The sequence below is a fragment of the Oncorhynchus mykiss genome, chromosome 8 (assembly GCF_057628025.1).
Source record: "Oncorhynchus mykiss isolate SJ-2025 chromosome 8, ASM5762802v1, whole genome shotgun sequence".
Classification (NCBI taxonomy): Eukaryota; Metazoa; Chordata; class Actinopteri; order Salmoniformes; family Salmonidae; genus Oncorhynchus; species Oncorhynchus mykiss.
In genome coordinates, this window is record NC_143029.1 from 69,363,336 (window position 1) to 69,380,484 (window position 17,149).

The 17,149-nt window shown below is 42.9% G+C and overlaps 1 protein-coding gene across 9 annotated transcripts in view; it reads left to right on the plus strand.

Annotated features, from left to right (window-relative positions):
- Positions 1–17,149, plus strand: part of LOC110530407 (laminin subunit alpha-3) — a 119,336-nt gene that overhangs the window by 13,685 nt on the left and 88,502 nt on the right. For 8 of the 9 annotated variants that reach the window (XM_036986044.2, XM_036986047.2, XM_090182407.1 and 5 more), the window contains 4 exons: positions 12,943–13,060; positions 14,416–14,534; positions 14,652–14,822; positions 15,566–15,663. In XM_036986044.2, the coding sequence (XP_036841939.2) occupies positions 12,943–13,060; positions 14,416–14,534; positions 14,652–14,822; positions 15,566–15,663 (506 nt within the window). Of the gene's footprint in view, positions 1–3,194; positions 3,514–12,942; positions 13,061–14,415; positions 14,535–14,651; positions 14,823–15,565; positions 15,664–17,149 lie in introns of those variants that run through there. The other variant, XM_090182410.1, reaches the window with a different exon arrangement.

Sequence of the window (17,149 nt, forward strand, 5' to 3'; positions counted from 1 at the left end):
TTGAATATCCTTTCCTTCTGTTGGTGGTGGTAATATTGATGATACATTGTCTAAATAGGCTTCCAATATCATTCCTATACCTTTGTCAGTGTTTACTGTATAGCTGGCATAGTCTAACTCTTGGGAGACATGTTTGGCTCCCTAGCTGTTGCTGTGGTGATGATGGAGGTGATGTAAGTAGCTGTGTTTAGCTGGTGGGCTCTGCTCTGCTCCGCTCTGTGGTGGGCGCCATGCCAGCTGCAGTCGGGTGTCTGTTGCACATATTTACAGCCCCGCTCCCTGGGCTCGGCCTTGCAGGCAGCCCACACAGTCTGGTTAGCAACCTCACCCTGGCTTCATGTCTGGATCACATTGTTGGACAGGAATGCCACTACCTCCTAAACCTGGAGCTCCATTGTGGAAAAGCAGAATGGGTTTATCTTAACCCACCTTTTCAAGGCCCGTGGAGGCGATATACATAGTGTTACATAGAAATGCTTATCAGAGGTTGTAGACCTACTGATACAGTCATTGACGCAGGTGTGGGCAAAGATTTTTCCGATATGTATTTTTGATACACGATCACTGATGCGTCCTGTTTGTTCTAATTTAGATCGGTTGTTATAGTTTTATTGTGGTGCTGGTTACAAACACAATATGTTGTAATCAGGTGTTTAAATGTAATCCATTTACTAGACGTGAACTCTGAACAAGCCATTATAATGGGTAAGCCACCGACACAATCATACCTACTGAACAAACATACAGGAAACATTCTCAGTCAATGGCAGAGCAGCAGCTGTACCTTTTACAATAGGTTCCTTGCTTGTATAAACTTGCATTCATCACATTTTCACAGTGCATACAATTACCTCTTGTGACTATCTTTGGGCCAAGCCCACATTTTTGGAGAGACTATTTTGAGTATATAGCTTTAAAAAGGATCATTGAGTCCCTGGAAAGAGGTGGAATGTATGCCCACCATGGAGACAGAGAGAAATACCCCCATGACCCACCCCCCTCGCCACTATCACCACCTGTTCCACTTCAGACAAACAGTTGTAGATTGCATTGTTTCAATCCAGACTAAAAACACCCCAGCCCCATTGCGCTGAAACTGTCTGTCTGTCTGGCAGGCTGGCAGGCTGGCAGGCAGGGCCTGATCCGCTCCAACAGAAGGCGATGGCTCCTAGCTCTGCCGTGGTGCATTCCTCTGCCCTAACATCAGACACAAAGAGATCTCTGTCAGATAGATTCTACTGTATCTGTTAGGCTTTTGATTTTACAGTAGCCCTCCTGAACCCTCCTGGCTGACTGGCTCCTTCCTGCCTAAGACTTGGAGATTATTTGTTTCTGGACTGCAATTGAACACCTGTCTGCCCTACATTTTTAGAATAACAAGCACATGTAATGACAAACAATGTTATCTAGAGACCATAGACAGTAGGATTTCAACTCTATTAGTTCATTTAATTGAACTTCTTTAAGCCCAGTAATAGACCTATTGGCAGCAGACATCGTAGTAGGTGGTGTCTTAATGTAACAATCTCACAGAGTACTCAGTATTAAATTAATGAAAGACTATATCAACCCAGTTCATTGAGTTCATTTGATCAACATGGTTAGATTACAGTATGATTGGACAGGTCCACAAGGCAGACATGGCATTAAGTCATAAAGTCACGCAACCAGCCTATTTTCCATAGGCTCTAATACTGTATTAGTTTCTAAGTGTAGACTATTTGTTCAGTGGGAGTATAACCCTGACTGCCAGGCTCCGTTACCTGAAGCACAGGCATGTGTGAAGTTGGGGCAGGAATTCTGCATGGAGCCAACAACACAGCAGTTTTCCGTCATTATACAATTGTTAATGTGCTATAATTCAGGCAATATTTTTTTCTCTCAATAAAACATTGAGTATCTCACTCCATTATGCGGCTGTGTTACATTTATCAGAACTGTATTTTTTTGTTGAGAAGGTGAGACCACTCAGTAAACATGCAGTGAGAGGAAAGTGAGAACACTAGGGTGTGATTAGGCTTGGCCGGTATCCAGATTTTTATATGGTCATTCCCTCCTTCATACCCTCCTCGGGATTTACGGTATTAACAGCATGGTTCACGAGTGGGCGCTAAAAATGCAAGGAAAGCCCATTGGACCTCTGTTACACAAACTAACAATCACATAGATGCTGTTAGCTAAATGCTAACAAGCGAAAACAAACATAAACTAATTGTAAAGACAGGCAAATCCAGCTCATAAAGTTACACAAGCATAGCTAGTAGCTACCGAATGTCATTTTCGGTGAGTGGGGACATTAACAAGTGAAAGTGAATGAGAGAATACAAGTGTAACTTCATCATCTCATGTGCACCACACAACAGAGACTCGCTGATAGATATAGACTGCTATGGACTCACCAGCTCCCGACGTCTGCTATGTACATACAAACACGTGACTTGCTCGACTGTTCTGGGGAACTACGATAAGCTTCATATTGTAAAATAATGTGACAGGTGAAATGAAGAACGCAATCTGCTTTATCTCCTAATGTATTGCCCAAGTTGACTGCCGGAATTAACTTAAAAATCTACAAATATTCAAATTTATTGAAAAACTTCAAATAAATAGTTTTGATGGTATTGACGTGGTTGAAAAAGTAGTATTAGTATTTGGAAAAGGTATTTACGGTATACCGCCCAAGCCTAGGCATGATGGTGCAAACACTCAGTGCAGTGAAAGGAAGGTGACAACACTGGGGCGAGATGGTGAGAACGGTGTAATGGTGGGAGGTTGCTGAGGCCTCTATTCTCTGGGGTGATAACTGAAGTTTAGATGAGAGATCTGGACACTTAACGCCCTGTGTATATGGCTTGTTTATGGGAGTCACCGGCAGGAATTTGGACTGGGGCTAAAAGCTGAAGGAGTGAGATGTGACAACAACCTTTTTGACCCTCCACACCCACCATCCTCCATAGAAATGACTAACACTCCTGTTCCTGTGGCCCAGGCCTTTAGATTTAGGGTGGAGATCACTTCAAGTGTTATGATGAATAAAACCAATATCCCAGTTCATGTTGAGTTTTATTGTTCACAGGGCTTGTCTATTCAATTCTGCTTCATGTCTTTGCAGCACATACCAGGAGTCTGGACCGGTACTGTTATCATGTCACCAAGATATTTCAGGCTGTTCCAAACAGAAAGTGCTGGATAGCAGTCAAGTATGAATATTTAGACTGGCAGGACGGGGGGATGGAACAGAGCCCTGAGACAGAAAAGAACAGAACACTGCCAGGCCAGGCCATTCTCTCTCTCTTGTTCTCTCGCTCTCTCTCTCTGTCTGCCAGGAGACAGTTGTATTCTTCTGACAGGTTGTCTCTAAGCCTTTTCTCAGTCATTATTTTTTTCTCTATGGATTATACACTCTCCTTTCGTATTTTATTGTTTTATTAATAGGGAGAGAGAGACAGAGGGAAAATACTTGTTTAAAGAAGCCCAGTGGGGACAGGATTCGATCCCACACAGGTAGCACAGGTAGGGGCACATACTGTGTACTGTATGTGTGTTTGAGGCAGCAGCCTCAGCCGCTAGACCTAACTCATGTTCTGTCTTTCTGAAGGGTTGGTTTCTTGTGAGGTTGAGTCATCATGGTTTAAATTCCAATCAGGGTTTGGCTCAATTGAATTGAGAATGCCTCAAATTCCAATTCTTGAATTTGAATTGAAGTAGTAAACAGGATACAGAATTGCAATTTGAATTTGAATTCAGTGAAGTTCTATTTTATATTTGGTGTAGTCTATACAAATATCTTGTAGATAAAACATCAAACATGTTGTTATATACAGTACCAGTCAAAAGTTTGGACACACCTACTCATTCAAGGGTGTTTCTTTATTTGTACTATTTTCTACATTTTGTAATAATAGTGAAGACATCAACACTATGAAATAACACTTATGGAATCATGTAGTAATCCAAAAAGTGATAAACAAATAAAAATATATTTTATAGGTATATTCTTCAAAATAACCACCCTTTGCCTTGATGACAGCTTTGCACACTCTTGGCATTCTCTCAACCAGATTCATGAGGTAGTCACCTGGAATGCATTTCAATTAACAGGTGTGTCTTGTTAAAAGTTAATTTGTGGAATTCAAATCAAATTATATTTGTCACATACACCTGGTTAGCAGATGTTAATGCGAGTGTAGCGAAATGCTTGTGCTTCTAGTTCTGACCATGCAGTAATATCTAACAAGTAACTTAACAATTTCACAACAACTACCTTATACACACAAGTGTAAAGGAATGAATAAGAATATTACATAAAAATATATGGATGAGTGATGGCTGAACGGCATAGGCAAGATGCAGTAGATGGAATAGAGTACAGTATATACATATGAGGAGAGTAATGTAGGGGATGTAAACATTATATAAAGTGGCATTGTTTAAAGTGGCTAGTGATACATTTATTACATCCAATTTTTAATTATTAAAGTGACTTTGATGCACCTGTACTGACCTCGCCTTCTGGATGATAGCGGGGTGAACAGGCAGTGGCACGGGTGGTTGTTATCCTTGATGATCTTTTTGGCCTTTCTGTGACATCGGGTGGTGTAGGTGTACTGGAGGGCAGGTAGTTTGCCCCCGGTGATGCGTTGTGCAGACCTCACTACCCTCTGGAGAGCCTTACGGTTGTGGGCGGAGCAGTTGCCGTACCAGGCGATGATACAGCCCAACACGATGCTCTCGATTGTGCATCTGTAAAAGTTTGTGAGTGTTTTTGGTGACAAGCCAAATTTCTTCAGCCTCCTGAGGTTGCTGCGCCTTCTTCACCACGCTGTCTGTGTAGGTGGACCATTTCAGTTTGTCCATGATGTGTACGCCGAGGGACTTTGCACCTTCTCCACTACTGTCCCGTCGATGTGGATAGGGGGCTGCTCCCTCTGCTGTTTCCTGAAGTCCACGATCATCTCCTTTGTTTTGTTGACATTGAGTGTGAGATTATTTTCCTGACACCACACTCCGAGGGCCCTCACCTCCTCCCTGTAGGCAATCTCATCGTTGTTGGTAATATATTCGACCACTGTAGTGTCGCCTGCAAACTTGATGATTGAGTTGGAGGCGTGCATGGCCACAGGGAGTACAGGAGAGGGCTGAGAAAGCACCCTTGTGGGGCCCCAGTGTTGGCGATCAGCGGGGTGGAGATGTTGTTTCCTACCCTCACCATCTGGGGGCGGCCCGTCAGGAAGTCCAGGACCCAGTTGCACAGGGCGGGGTTGAGACCCAGGGTCTTGATCTTAATCACGAGTTTGGAGGGTACTATGGTGTTAAATGCTGAGCTGTAGTTGATGAACAACATTCTTACATAGGTATTGCTCTTGTCCAGATGGGTTAGGGCAGTGTTCAGTGTGATTGCGATTGCATCGTCTGTGGACCTATTGGGGCGGTAAGCAAATTGGAGTGGGTCTAGGGTGTCAGGTAGGGTGGAGGTGATATGGTCCTTGCCTATTCTCTTAAAGCACTTCATGATGACGGAAGTGAGTGCTACGGGGCGATAGTCGTTTTGCTCAGTTACCTTAGCTTTCTTGGAAACAGGAACAATGGTGGCCCTCTTGAAGCATGTGGGAACAGCAGACTGGGATAGGGATTGATTGAATATGTCCATAAACACACCCGCCAGCTGGTCTGCGCATGCTCTGAGGACACGGCTAGGGATGCCATCTGTGCCGGCAGCCCTGCGAGGGTTAACACGTTTAAATGTTTTACTCAAATTGGCTGCAGTGAAGGAGAAGACGCAGATTTTGGTAGCGGGCCGTGCCGGTGGCACTGTATTATTCTCAAAGTGAGAAAAGAAGTTGTTTAGTTTGTCTGGGAGCAAAACACCGTGGTCCGCGACTGGCCTGGTTTTCGTTTTGTAGTCCTTGATTGACTGTAGACCCTGCCACATACCTCTCGTGTCTGAGTCGTTGAATTGCTACTCTACTTTGTCTCTATACTGATGCTTAGCTTGTTTGATTGCTTTGCAGAGGGAATAGCTACATTGTTTGTATTCGGTCATGTTTCCGGTCGCCTTGCCCTGATTAAAAGCAGTGGTTCACGCTTTCAGTTTTGCGCGAATGCTGCCATCAATCCATTATTTCTGGTTGGTGAAGGTTTTGATAGTCGCTGTGGGTACAACAACACAGATGCACTTGCTAATAAACTTGCTCACCGAATCAGCGTATTCATCAATGTTATTGTCCGATGCTTTGCGGAACATATCCCAGTCCAGGGGATCGAAGCAATCTTGAAGCGTGGAATCCGATTGGTTGGACCAGCGTTGAACAGACCTGAGCATGGGTGTTTCCTGTTTTAGTTTCTGTCTATAGGCTGGGAGCAACAAAATGGAGTGTTGGTCAGATTTTCCAAAAGGAGGGTGGGGGAGGGCTTTGTATGCGTCGCAGAAGTTAGAGTAACAATTATCCAGGGTTTTACCTGCCTGTGTCGTGCATTCGATATGCTGATAAAATTTAGGGAGCCTTGTTTTCAGATTATCCTTGTTAAAATCCCCAGCTACAATAAATGCATCCTCGAGATATATGGTTTCCAGTTTACATAGTGTCCAAGAATTTCTTTCAGGACCGTCGAAGTGTCTGCCTGCGGGGGGATGTACACGACTGTGATTATAATCGAAAAGAATTATCTTGGTAGATAATACGGACGGCTTTTGATTGTAAGGAATTCTAGGTCAGGTGAACAAAAGGACTTGAGTTCCTGTATGTTGTTATGATCACACCACGTCTCGTTAATCTTAAGGCATACACCCCCGCCCTTCTTCCTACCAGAGAGATTTTTGTATCTGTCGGCGCGATGCATGAAGAAACCAGGTGCCTGTACCGACTCTGATAACGTATCCCGAGTGAGCCATGTCTCCTTGAAACAAAGAGCGTTAGAATCTCTGATGTCTCTCTGGAAGGCAACCCTTGCTCGGATTTCTTCTACCTTGTTGTCAAGAGACTGGAAGTTGGCGAGTAGTATACTCGGGAGTGGTGCGCGATGTGCCCGTGTACGGAGCCTGACAAGAAGACCGCTCAGTCTGCCCCTTCTGCGGCGCCATTGTTTTGGGTCACCGGCTGGGATCCGATCCATTGCCCTGGGTGGTGGACCAAACAGAGGATCCGCCTCGGGAAAGTCGTATTCCTGGTTGTAATGTTGGTAAGTTGACGTTGCTCTTATATCCAATAGTTCCTCCCGGCTGTATGTAATAGAACTTAAGATTTCCTGGGGTAACAATGTAATAAGCAATACATAAGAAAACAAAATACTTGTCACGATCGTATGAGTGAGACCAAGGCGCAGTGTGAATAGAGTTCCACATATTTTTTATGTACTTAAACTCACCAAAACAAAACAACAAACAACCAAATGAACCGTGACGCTACTAGTGTGCACAAAGGCACCTGACTGTAGACAAGATCCCACACCAGAAAGTGGGGGAAAAGGGCTGCCTAAATATGATCCCCAATCAGAGACAATGATAAACAGCTGTCTCTGATTGGGAACCATATCAGGCCAACATAGACATACAAAAAAAACTAGACATGCAAAAACCTAGAGTACCCACCCTAGTCATACCCTGACCTAACCAAAATATATAGAAAACAGAGATATCTAAGGTCAGGGCGTGACAATACTGCATAGTTTCCTAGGAACACGAAGCAAGGCGACCATCTCTGTCGGCGCCGGAAGTATGCGTTTGAGCCAATCAGTTGTGTTTTGACAAGGTACGGGTGGTATATAGAGATATCCCTATTTGGTAAAAGACCAAGTCCATATTATGGCAAGAACAGCTCAAATAAGCAAAGAGAAATGACAGTCCATCATTACTTTAAGACAATAAAGTCAGTCAGTCATAAAAACCATCAAGCACTATGATGAAACTGCCTCTCATGAGGACCCCCGCAGGATAGGAAGACACAAAGTTACCTTTGCTGCAGAGTTCATTAGAGTTACCAGCCTCAGAATTTGCAGCCCAGAAAAATGCTTCACAGAGTTCAAGTAACAGACACATATCAACATCAACTGTTCAGAGAAGATTGCATGAATCAGGCCTTCATTTTTGAATTGCTGCAAAGAAACCACTATTAAAAGACACCAATAATAAGAAGAGACTTGCTTGGGCCAAGAAACACGAGCAACGGACATTAGACCGGTGGAAATCTGTGCTTTGGTCTGATGAGTCCAAATCAGAGATTTTTGGTTCCAACCGCTGTGTCTTACCACTGTGAAGCATGGAGGATGAGGTGTAATGGTGTGGGGGTGCTTTGCTGGTCACACTCTCAGTGATTTATTTAGAATTCAAGGCACACTTAACCAGCATGGCTACCACAGCATTCTGTAGCGGTACGCCATCCCATCTGGTTTGCGCTTCGTGGGACTATCATTTTTTTTCCAACAAGACAATGACTTCAACCACACCTCCAGGCTGTGTAAGGGCTATTTGACCAAGAAGGAGAGTGATGGTGCTGCATCAGATGACCTGGCCTCCACAATCACCCGATCTCAACCCAATTGAGATGGTTTGAGATGAGTTGGACTGCAGAGTGAAAGACAAGCAGTCAACAAGTGCTCAGCATATGTGGGAACTCCTTCAAGATTGTTGGAAAAGCATTCCTCATGAACATGGTCGAGAGAATGCAAAGAGTGTGCCATCAAGGGAAAGGGTTGTTACTTTGAAGAATCTAAAATCTAAAATATATTTTTGGTTACTACATGATTCCAAATGTGTTATTTCATAATGTTGATGTCTTCACTATCATTCTACAATGTAGAAAATAGTCAAAATAAAGAAAAACCCTTGATTGAGTAGGCATGTCCAAAATTTTGACTGGTACTGTACATGCATATAAACTATTGTTGAAACAGTTCATTTTCAGGGCAAACTCTTAAAATGAATGATCAAGTAAAGCAAAACCTGTATGCGATTTTTCAAAGTTATTATATTTCATGAATCACTTTTTTCAGAATGCATAACATCCTCAAGTTGACCCTGAGGCCTTCAAAAAGAAGCAAAACAAATGACATGGTTGGTGGAAATATAATTTGCTATTCTAAGCACAAAGGTTAAAAGAGTATATGAACATTGTTTTCAGAGAAAAGTGATATATTCTTTGGTATCTGGAAGTGTGTCCTGTCAGATTTAATGAAACTCTCATGTTCTATGACTGAGTGGAATTTATTTGAATTGCACTGAGTTAAATTCTACTTCCCGTCACTCAAACTCATATTCAAATTCTACATCTTGTGGGGTGTGGCCAGTTTAAATTGAATTTCAACTCATGAATCACAGATGATCCATTATATTGATTGACCAGATGTTCGAGTGGCCCCTCTAACAATGGAAATACATGTCCTCATTGGGAGGAGGTGAGATCAGGTGGGACAATTCTAGCCATTGAGAGGGCAGATAGGCCTGTGAACAACAGGCACAACCCCAAACACATCTCCAATATAAAGTGTTTTTTATCAACTTTGGCGGGATGTCACGTGTCCTACTTATATCAGTACACTCGTCACAACCTAAGCCTTATGAAACTTCTATTCTATCAAATTAGCCTCATGTTACAAATAAACCATAGTGTTTTTGTTGACTAAATTCAACACTCTCTCATTGACCTCAAAACAAAACCTGATTGTTTGGTGGGTGAAAAACTAAAAAACACCACATGCTGGAGGAGACAGATTTTGGACTGAGTTTCCCCTCTCGCTTCGCCTCTTCCTCTCTGGTTGAATGCAAGGGGCCAGGGTTCCGCTCTAGAAGCACGGTTTCAACTGCCCCTACAGTCTTGCTTCGGTATTGCAATTTAAGTGATGCCTGGCTCAGAAAGACTATTTCCATAGATGATCACATAGAGAAGTCAGATTAGAAAATACCTAATAAAACACTTTAGTTGTAATCTTTGTGCACCAAAAATACATAATAATTCAAATAATTGTTGCTGAGGCAGTTTTTTTTTCTTCATCACTTCATCACTTATATTCACCCAATGTCTGCCATGTTTTTGGATGACGTGATGACACGAATGCGATGTTGGTCTGTCAAAACCGAATGCAACCCGTTTATAGACAGTCCATGAATTGGCATATGCGAACGTGAGTAGATTATCGAAAAAAACAACGGTCAGACTTGAGTTCTTTATACCTCATTTGTTGATTGTTTGGTTGATAGGCTGTTGGTCGACCGAGATTTCTTTAGTACAAGACACCTGTCTGATTCATGCCATTCTTTGTGGACTAATCCATTGTGGAGGTCATGGGGATGGCACAGTCTATCACTAAGATATGTGCTACTGAAGTTGTATAGGGTTATATTACTTAAGAACAATGGTGCAACACTAATAAAAAATAATATTATTTTATAAAATGCTTTTCTCCCACGTTGGATAGCGGTCGCTGTCCGCGGTTCTGAAACACATCAGTGTGCCGTTGAATTGATGCCTTTTCCTAGACCATGTTGCTACAGAAATAAGACCGATCCTGCTTCTGTTTGAACGTTTGTTTAATAGCCTACTGATTCCGTAGGCTATCAGTAGGCTATTAACATTAACAAACATTCAAACAGAAGCAGGATCGGTCTTATTTCTGTAGAGATATATGTTTGTTTAATAGCCTACTGATTCCGTGATTCAATTCCAAAATTCTGAATTGAGCCCAACCCTGATGCCAATCCAAAACAGGATTTGCTTTTATTCTATGAAGTAATTCATGTTCTATACCTGTACAAAGACAGAGTTCACTTTTTTATTTTTGATTACCACATTTTGTGATTTTTGTTGGACTTTAGGGATATTTCATAGGTAGTTACTAGAGAATCCGTTTGTGGTGGATATTTTTAATCTCACAAATGTATCTGTTTGGTCTCTGCTTTATGTGTGAGCTGCGTTCCTCTGGCCTAGAAGATTGTCGCTGTTGTGTGCCACTTGTCAGGGACAGGTTCCTGAAAGCAGTGGCATGCCCTGGCATGGTGACATGGGGGGAGAGGGGGGAGAAATGTGACGGCATGGCAGGAATCTGAAACAGGCCCACATGCCAGTCGGCACGTCTCTGGCCACCCCCCACCCCCCATCCCAGTCCCACCATCATCGCATCCCAACGCGTGTGAACGAACATCTTCCTGCTCCTTCCTCTTCAACAAACCCAGTCTATTGATAGCAACCTCTCAGCTCTCAGCCAAGACTTTGCCTTGTGTCTGTTTTTAGGTCTGACAATATGCAGCCTACGTTTTGTTTGTGTACTATTGAATCTCAGATAATATTTTTTTGTTCCTTGTGCATCCTGTAGAATGGTGGGTGGAAGTGTTCTCTGATTAGCTTTGAGACACTCCCATGAGCAATTGAGGTCAGAACAGGCTGTTTACCAACGGGGTTAAGACAAGAGCTATAAGATTGCTCACAAATCATTGTCTTTAAGACTTCCACTCATTCATTTTGTTTCTAAACTTAGATCTTTGCACACTTATCTAGGCTACTTGTTGAAAGCAGAGGTTTTGACCAGCTGCTTGGAGTGTTCTGTAATGGTTTTTGTGTGTTGACTTGGCAAGACAAGACCAGGCTCAACATACTATCTGACCCCCTGAACCATCCTCAGATCAATCAAAGCCAAATTAACTACTGGTCATTTCTCAAGGTGGGGGGATGCAATCCTTCCAAGTTAATTGTGGAGCCTGATTGACAAGTCTCAGACTCCTTGGCCAAGAGTTTGCTTTGCTTTGATATCACTATTAGCACAGCTCTTCCTCGTGCAAGGAGAGACAAGGGCAGACGGAGAACTTGAACTCCAATCACAAAAGCATGCTGGGGTTTTGAAGACTCTAAAGGATCCCCGACTAGTGTGGGCCTGCCTTTATCCTTTTCAACTTTGCCACAAGCAGCCAGTCTTAAAGCAGGGCCATTCTTTTTGAAGATAATGTTCTTTGTTAGATACAGTTTTCATGCAGTATGTCAAGCTCATGTGTTCATGCTCTTTTATGTTTCTCTCTCATGTTTTAGGATCTCTGCTAATAATGAAATCTTTTGGAAATAATTTCAACTTGCAGCCTTAAAAGCAGAAAAGTGAGGGCGGGGCGGTCAGGTGTGTTTGTTTACACTGCAATTGCCACTTCTGTGTGGTCTGATGTCATAAGTTCTAATTCCGAGCCGTGCAAGCTCCATGGCAACCACCACAAAGATGGCTTTGACTGTTGAAAAAAAGCAGCTTTTCAATTCTATGTAACTGAACTGAAGCAACCCACTATTGAGCCCTGATGATGATGATGGCGAGAGAGGAACATTGAGTGTGGGAACAGCCATGAGGGTCGTACAGAAAGGGTAGTGTACACTGGGGAACAATCATCATCATCCGGTGCTCTTGTAAAGCCTGTATTCTTTGAAAGGAGAAATCTCTCTCCAGAGGGCATGGAGGATGGGTGTTTCAGAAGCACCTGCAGCAGTTCCATCCACTCTCAACACAGGTCTCATTGAGCCTCTATAATTTCCAATGGTTGTCTTTTACTGTACCATACTATATGAGCACTTGAGGGCCACATGGTTGTGATATGAGAAATACAAGTTTCAAGTCAACTGTTATTAAAAAGGAAGGAAAGCAGACACAGAATTTGATTAGAACGTTTGACCCAATGCCCAACGGCTAAGCCAGCAGATTTCAGGGCATTAGGCTGTGGTGGTTTTCGCTAGCCGGAGGAGGTACAGGTCGGGTAGATTATTGTTGTTGAAGTGATTGTGCTCTAGCCTTCACGTGAAAGGAAATGGAGTATTGTCTGAGGCTGAGCCGTCTGCCAAGACTGAGCTGGTGTTAGTGGACCAAGGCACAGGAAACCACAGCGTTTTGAACCAACAACTTCTACTGCCAGAATCCATTAACAACTTGTTTGTAGCCCTTTGTATTACACTGCTACACTCTTTGTGTTAATCTTATTTTCAGCTCTTCCATGTGGCCTACGTCCTGATCAAGTTTGCCAACGCCCCGCGGCCTGACCTGTGGGTCCTGGAGCGCTCCCTGGACCATGGGAAAACATATGCTTCATGGCAGTACTTTGCTCGTAAGTGTTGCTGTTTATTTTCATATTAACACCATAAGCACAGTATACACATTTCTGTATTATGCTTGTGCTTTTTAAGGCTCTTGGTTGGGCGGGACTGACATTTACGTTTGAGTCATTTAGCAGACGCTCTTATCCAGAGAGACTTACAGGATCCATTAGGGTTAAGTACTTTGCTCAAGGGCACATCGGCAGATTTATCACCTAGTTGGCTATGGGATTCAAACCAGCAACCTTTTGATTACTGGCCAGGCTAGGCTACCTGCCGCCCTAACTTGAAAACGTTTAAAACAGTTGAAAACAGCATTATTGGAACATGAAGATGACCTATCGTCCAGTACATGTTTTTTCATATACCTTGAAATTCAGATGTGTTGCTGCTTAATGCAGACTAGAGGGAACTGGCAAACATTACCACACAGATGAAAATGTCATATTGTGACGAAATGTCTTCGTAAAAGATTTGTGAAGCCCATAACGTGCTGTTCTACAGAGCTGTAATACTAATACTTACCCATGAGTGCAAAAAGCTTGGTTTATGAGTGACTTATGATGCATCTATGATCCAGTCAGTAGGCCTAGTCTCTCCTATATACCGCCCCCTGGCCTACACAGACTCACCAGCCTGCTCTCAAAGTGAAGACATGTCCCGTCCCTGTGAGGCATGTGTGTGAGCACACACACCTTCCCAGCAGAAACAGCTGTGCCTCATCTCTCCTTTTGAATTTCATTTTAGGATTGTCTCTCTCTCGACGATTTATATACTCCTGGCTCTATGTATTAAATAGTCTTGATTCTTGTTATTCAGTAGATGTATCTTCATAAAAATGGCAACGATTTTTCACTGTTCAACATTCCAATTTCGATTCAGGGTTACAGTCAAGGCCCTGCAATAGACTAGCGTCCTCTCCAGGGGGTGTACTTGTACATCAAGCTGCCTCATGCTACAGAAACAGGATATAGACTCCTGCCCTATGGGCCGTTCTGGCTCAGACAAGGCTACATGCTTTTTTTCTTCTTATAGTGATGGATAAGATCAGAGGCAAAAGATGCAGATGAATTTGATAAAGAAAGTATTTTAGACAAATAACCACCAAGGCCTGTCACGGTGGGCCCCTGATAGAGAGATGATGGTATTTGACCACAGGAGGCTGTTGAGAGGAGGACAGCTCATAATAATGACTGGAATGGAGTCAATGGAATGGTATAAAAACACATGGAAACATTGTGTTTGAGCTCGATACCATTCCATTTATTCCGTTCCATCCATTACTATGAGCCCGTCCTCCTTCCAATTAAGGGGCCACCAACCTCCTGTGTATTTGACAGACCACTCTTTGTGTTCTTGATATCAGATTCTGAAAGGGAGTGCATTGAGAGGTTTGGCAAACAACCGAATGGGCGCATAGTTGGAGATGACGACCAGATCTGCACCACAGAGTACTCTAAAACTGTCCCATTGGAGAACGGAGAGGTGAGAAACTGAATTGGGAATGGGAATTGCTGAATCCTGTGAAATGTACCTAAAGACTACTACTTCTGTAGACTGATGGGGATATTGTTGTCTGAGTGATGTTGTGTTGTTGTCCAGATTGTGGTGTCCCTGGTCAACGGTCGCCCGGGCTCTAAGAACTTCAGCTATTCTCCAGTGCTGAGAGATTTCACCAAGGCCACCAACATCCGCCTGCACTTCCTCAGGACCAGCACTCTGTTGGGGCACCTCATCTCCAAGGCCCAGAGGGACCCCACTGTCACACGCAGGGTGAGACTGAGTCGCACAACAGCAGCACAGGCACCCAATTCAGTTAATTACAGTTCAGATCAATTCAGTTCAGTTCAATACAGCTCAACTCAACAAGAAATGCATCGTCAGCAGAGTACAAAACACAATGACGTTGTCTCACACCAACCTGTTATATGCAGCCTACCTGCTGCCTCATCAAATCAAATGTAGCGAAATGCTTGTGTTCCTAGTTCCAACAGTGCAGTAATATCTAACCATTCACAACAATATACACAAATGCAATTAAAAAATAATGCAATTAAGAAATATATCAATATTAGGACGAGCAATGTTCGGAGTGTGTGTGTACGTGTACCAGTCAAACGTTTGGACACACCTACTCATTCCAGGGTTATTCTTTATTTTTGATTATTTTCTTCATTGTAGAATAATAGTGAAGACATGAAATAGTTTGGATGATTTATTTAACTCCTTTGGTTACTTCTTTGGTTACCCTGGAATGAGTAGGTGTGTCCAAACGTTTGACTGGTACTGTACCTGTATAAATGCATCTTAAATGATGCTAGTGAGGGTCTGTGGCCTAGACCATGACTAAAAACCAGTTAACCCAATGTGACTCAGATCAGCTGCGGTGCCAGACAATGGCTGGGTTTGTTTAGGTGAGGTTGATATGTGTATATATAGTGTTTCAAATAGAGCTGATTGTTTTGGTTCTGCTACAATATTCAGACGGTGTTGTTCCCTCTCTGTGTGGTTGACAGTATTACTACAGCATCAAAGACATCAGTGTCGGGGGACGCTGCGTTTGTCACGGCCATGCACAGGTGTGTGGGGGACGTAACCAAGGCAACCCGAATCGGTGAGTTGAGCCCTTTTCTTACCTTCACCTGTAACATCAAGCCTCTGCACTTGTTTTTGACAAGCTAAAACATTGTTTCTTTTTAACTTAGGTTCTTATTGTTGATGCTTACAATTGAATTATCTGTCTATCATTCATTCACTGTAATACGCGTATTATGTATGCAAACGTCTCCCAAAAGAAAGAGGAGAGGATCCATTGAGCAATCCAGAATGATAAACTCTTCTTTTGTAGATTGTTTATTCATCATTTACAGGTTTGAATGGATGTGTTGTGTTCAGTCAGTTGGTTTTCTGGAACGTATGGGATGAGATTAAAACTGTTGTTGGTGTAGTTTAGAGTATCTGTGTCTGAGATTGAAGAGATAGGTGGTGGTTTGATAGAAAGGAAATGACCTCATCTGTTTGTTTCCTGGCGTTGCCATTGTAAAAAGGCAACAGGTTATTTTAGTTATACTGATTAGTAGTAATTGTAAGTGTGATGTAAACCGTTGGCAAGAGGCCAAGATGATGTTGTTAAAGAGGTGATGTATTTTATCGGCAATGAAAAACAATAAGGGTTAATGACATCATACTGCAGTTTGACAGTGACGACTGATCTATCCTTTGTATTTGCTTCACTCACTTTGGAAGTTATTTGACTGTTTTACACCTTACACTGCATGAAGATGCTTTTGAGTAGAGATGCTCGATATTGATTATATACAGGTAGGCTACATGACATCCTCTCTTCAAAATGAAATTACATTTTATTTTCACATGATCCGAATACAACAGGTGTAAACCTTACAGTGAAATGCTTACTTACAAGCCCTTAACCAACAATGCAGTTTTAAGAAAAATAGAAATATAACAAATAATTAAAGAGCAACAATAATATAACAGTAGCGCGGCTAATATACAGGGGGTACCGGTACAGAGTCAATGTGCTGGGGCACCGGTTAGTTGAGGTAATTGAGGTAATATGTCCATGTAGGTAGAGGTAAAGTGACTATGCAAAGATAATAAACAGAGAGTAGCAGCAGCGTAAAAATGGGGGGTAGGGTGGGGACAATGCAAATAGTCCGGGTAGCCATTTCATTAACTGTTCAAGAGTGGGGGTAGAAGCTGTTAAGAAGCCTTTTTGACCTAGACTTGGCATTCCGGTCCCGCTTGCCGTGTGGTAGCTGTCATGTACTGTCATGTTGTCTTGTCTCTGTCCTTTCCCTTCACCCTGTCTCCCTCTGCTGGTCGTGTTAGGTTACCTTTTCTCCCCCGCTTTCCCCCAGCTGTCCCTTGTCTCCTCTAACTACCCATTCACCCCGTTCCCCACCTGTTCCCTTTTTTCCCTCTGATTAGGTCCCAATATCTCTCTCTGTTTCTGCTCCTGTCCTTGTCGGATTCTTGTTTGTTTGTGTCATTCATGCCTGAACCAGACTGTCGTCATGTTTGCTGTAACCTTGTCCTGTCCTGTCGGAATCTGCCGGTCCATCTGAGCCTACCTATGT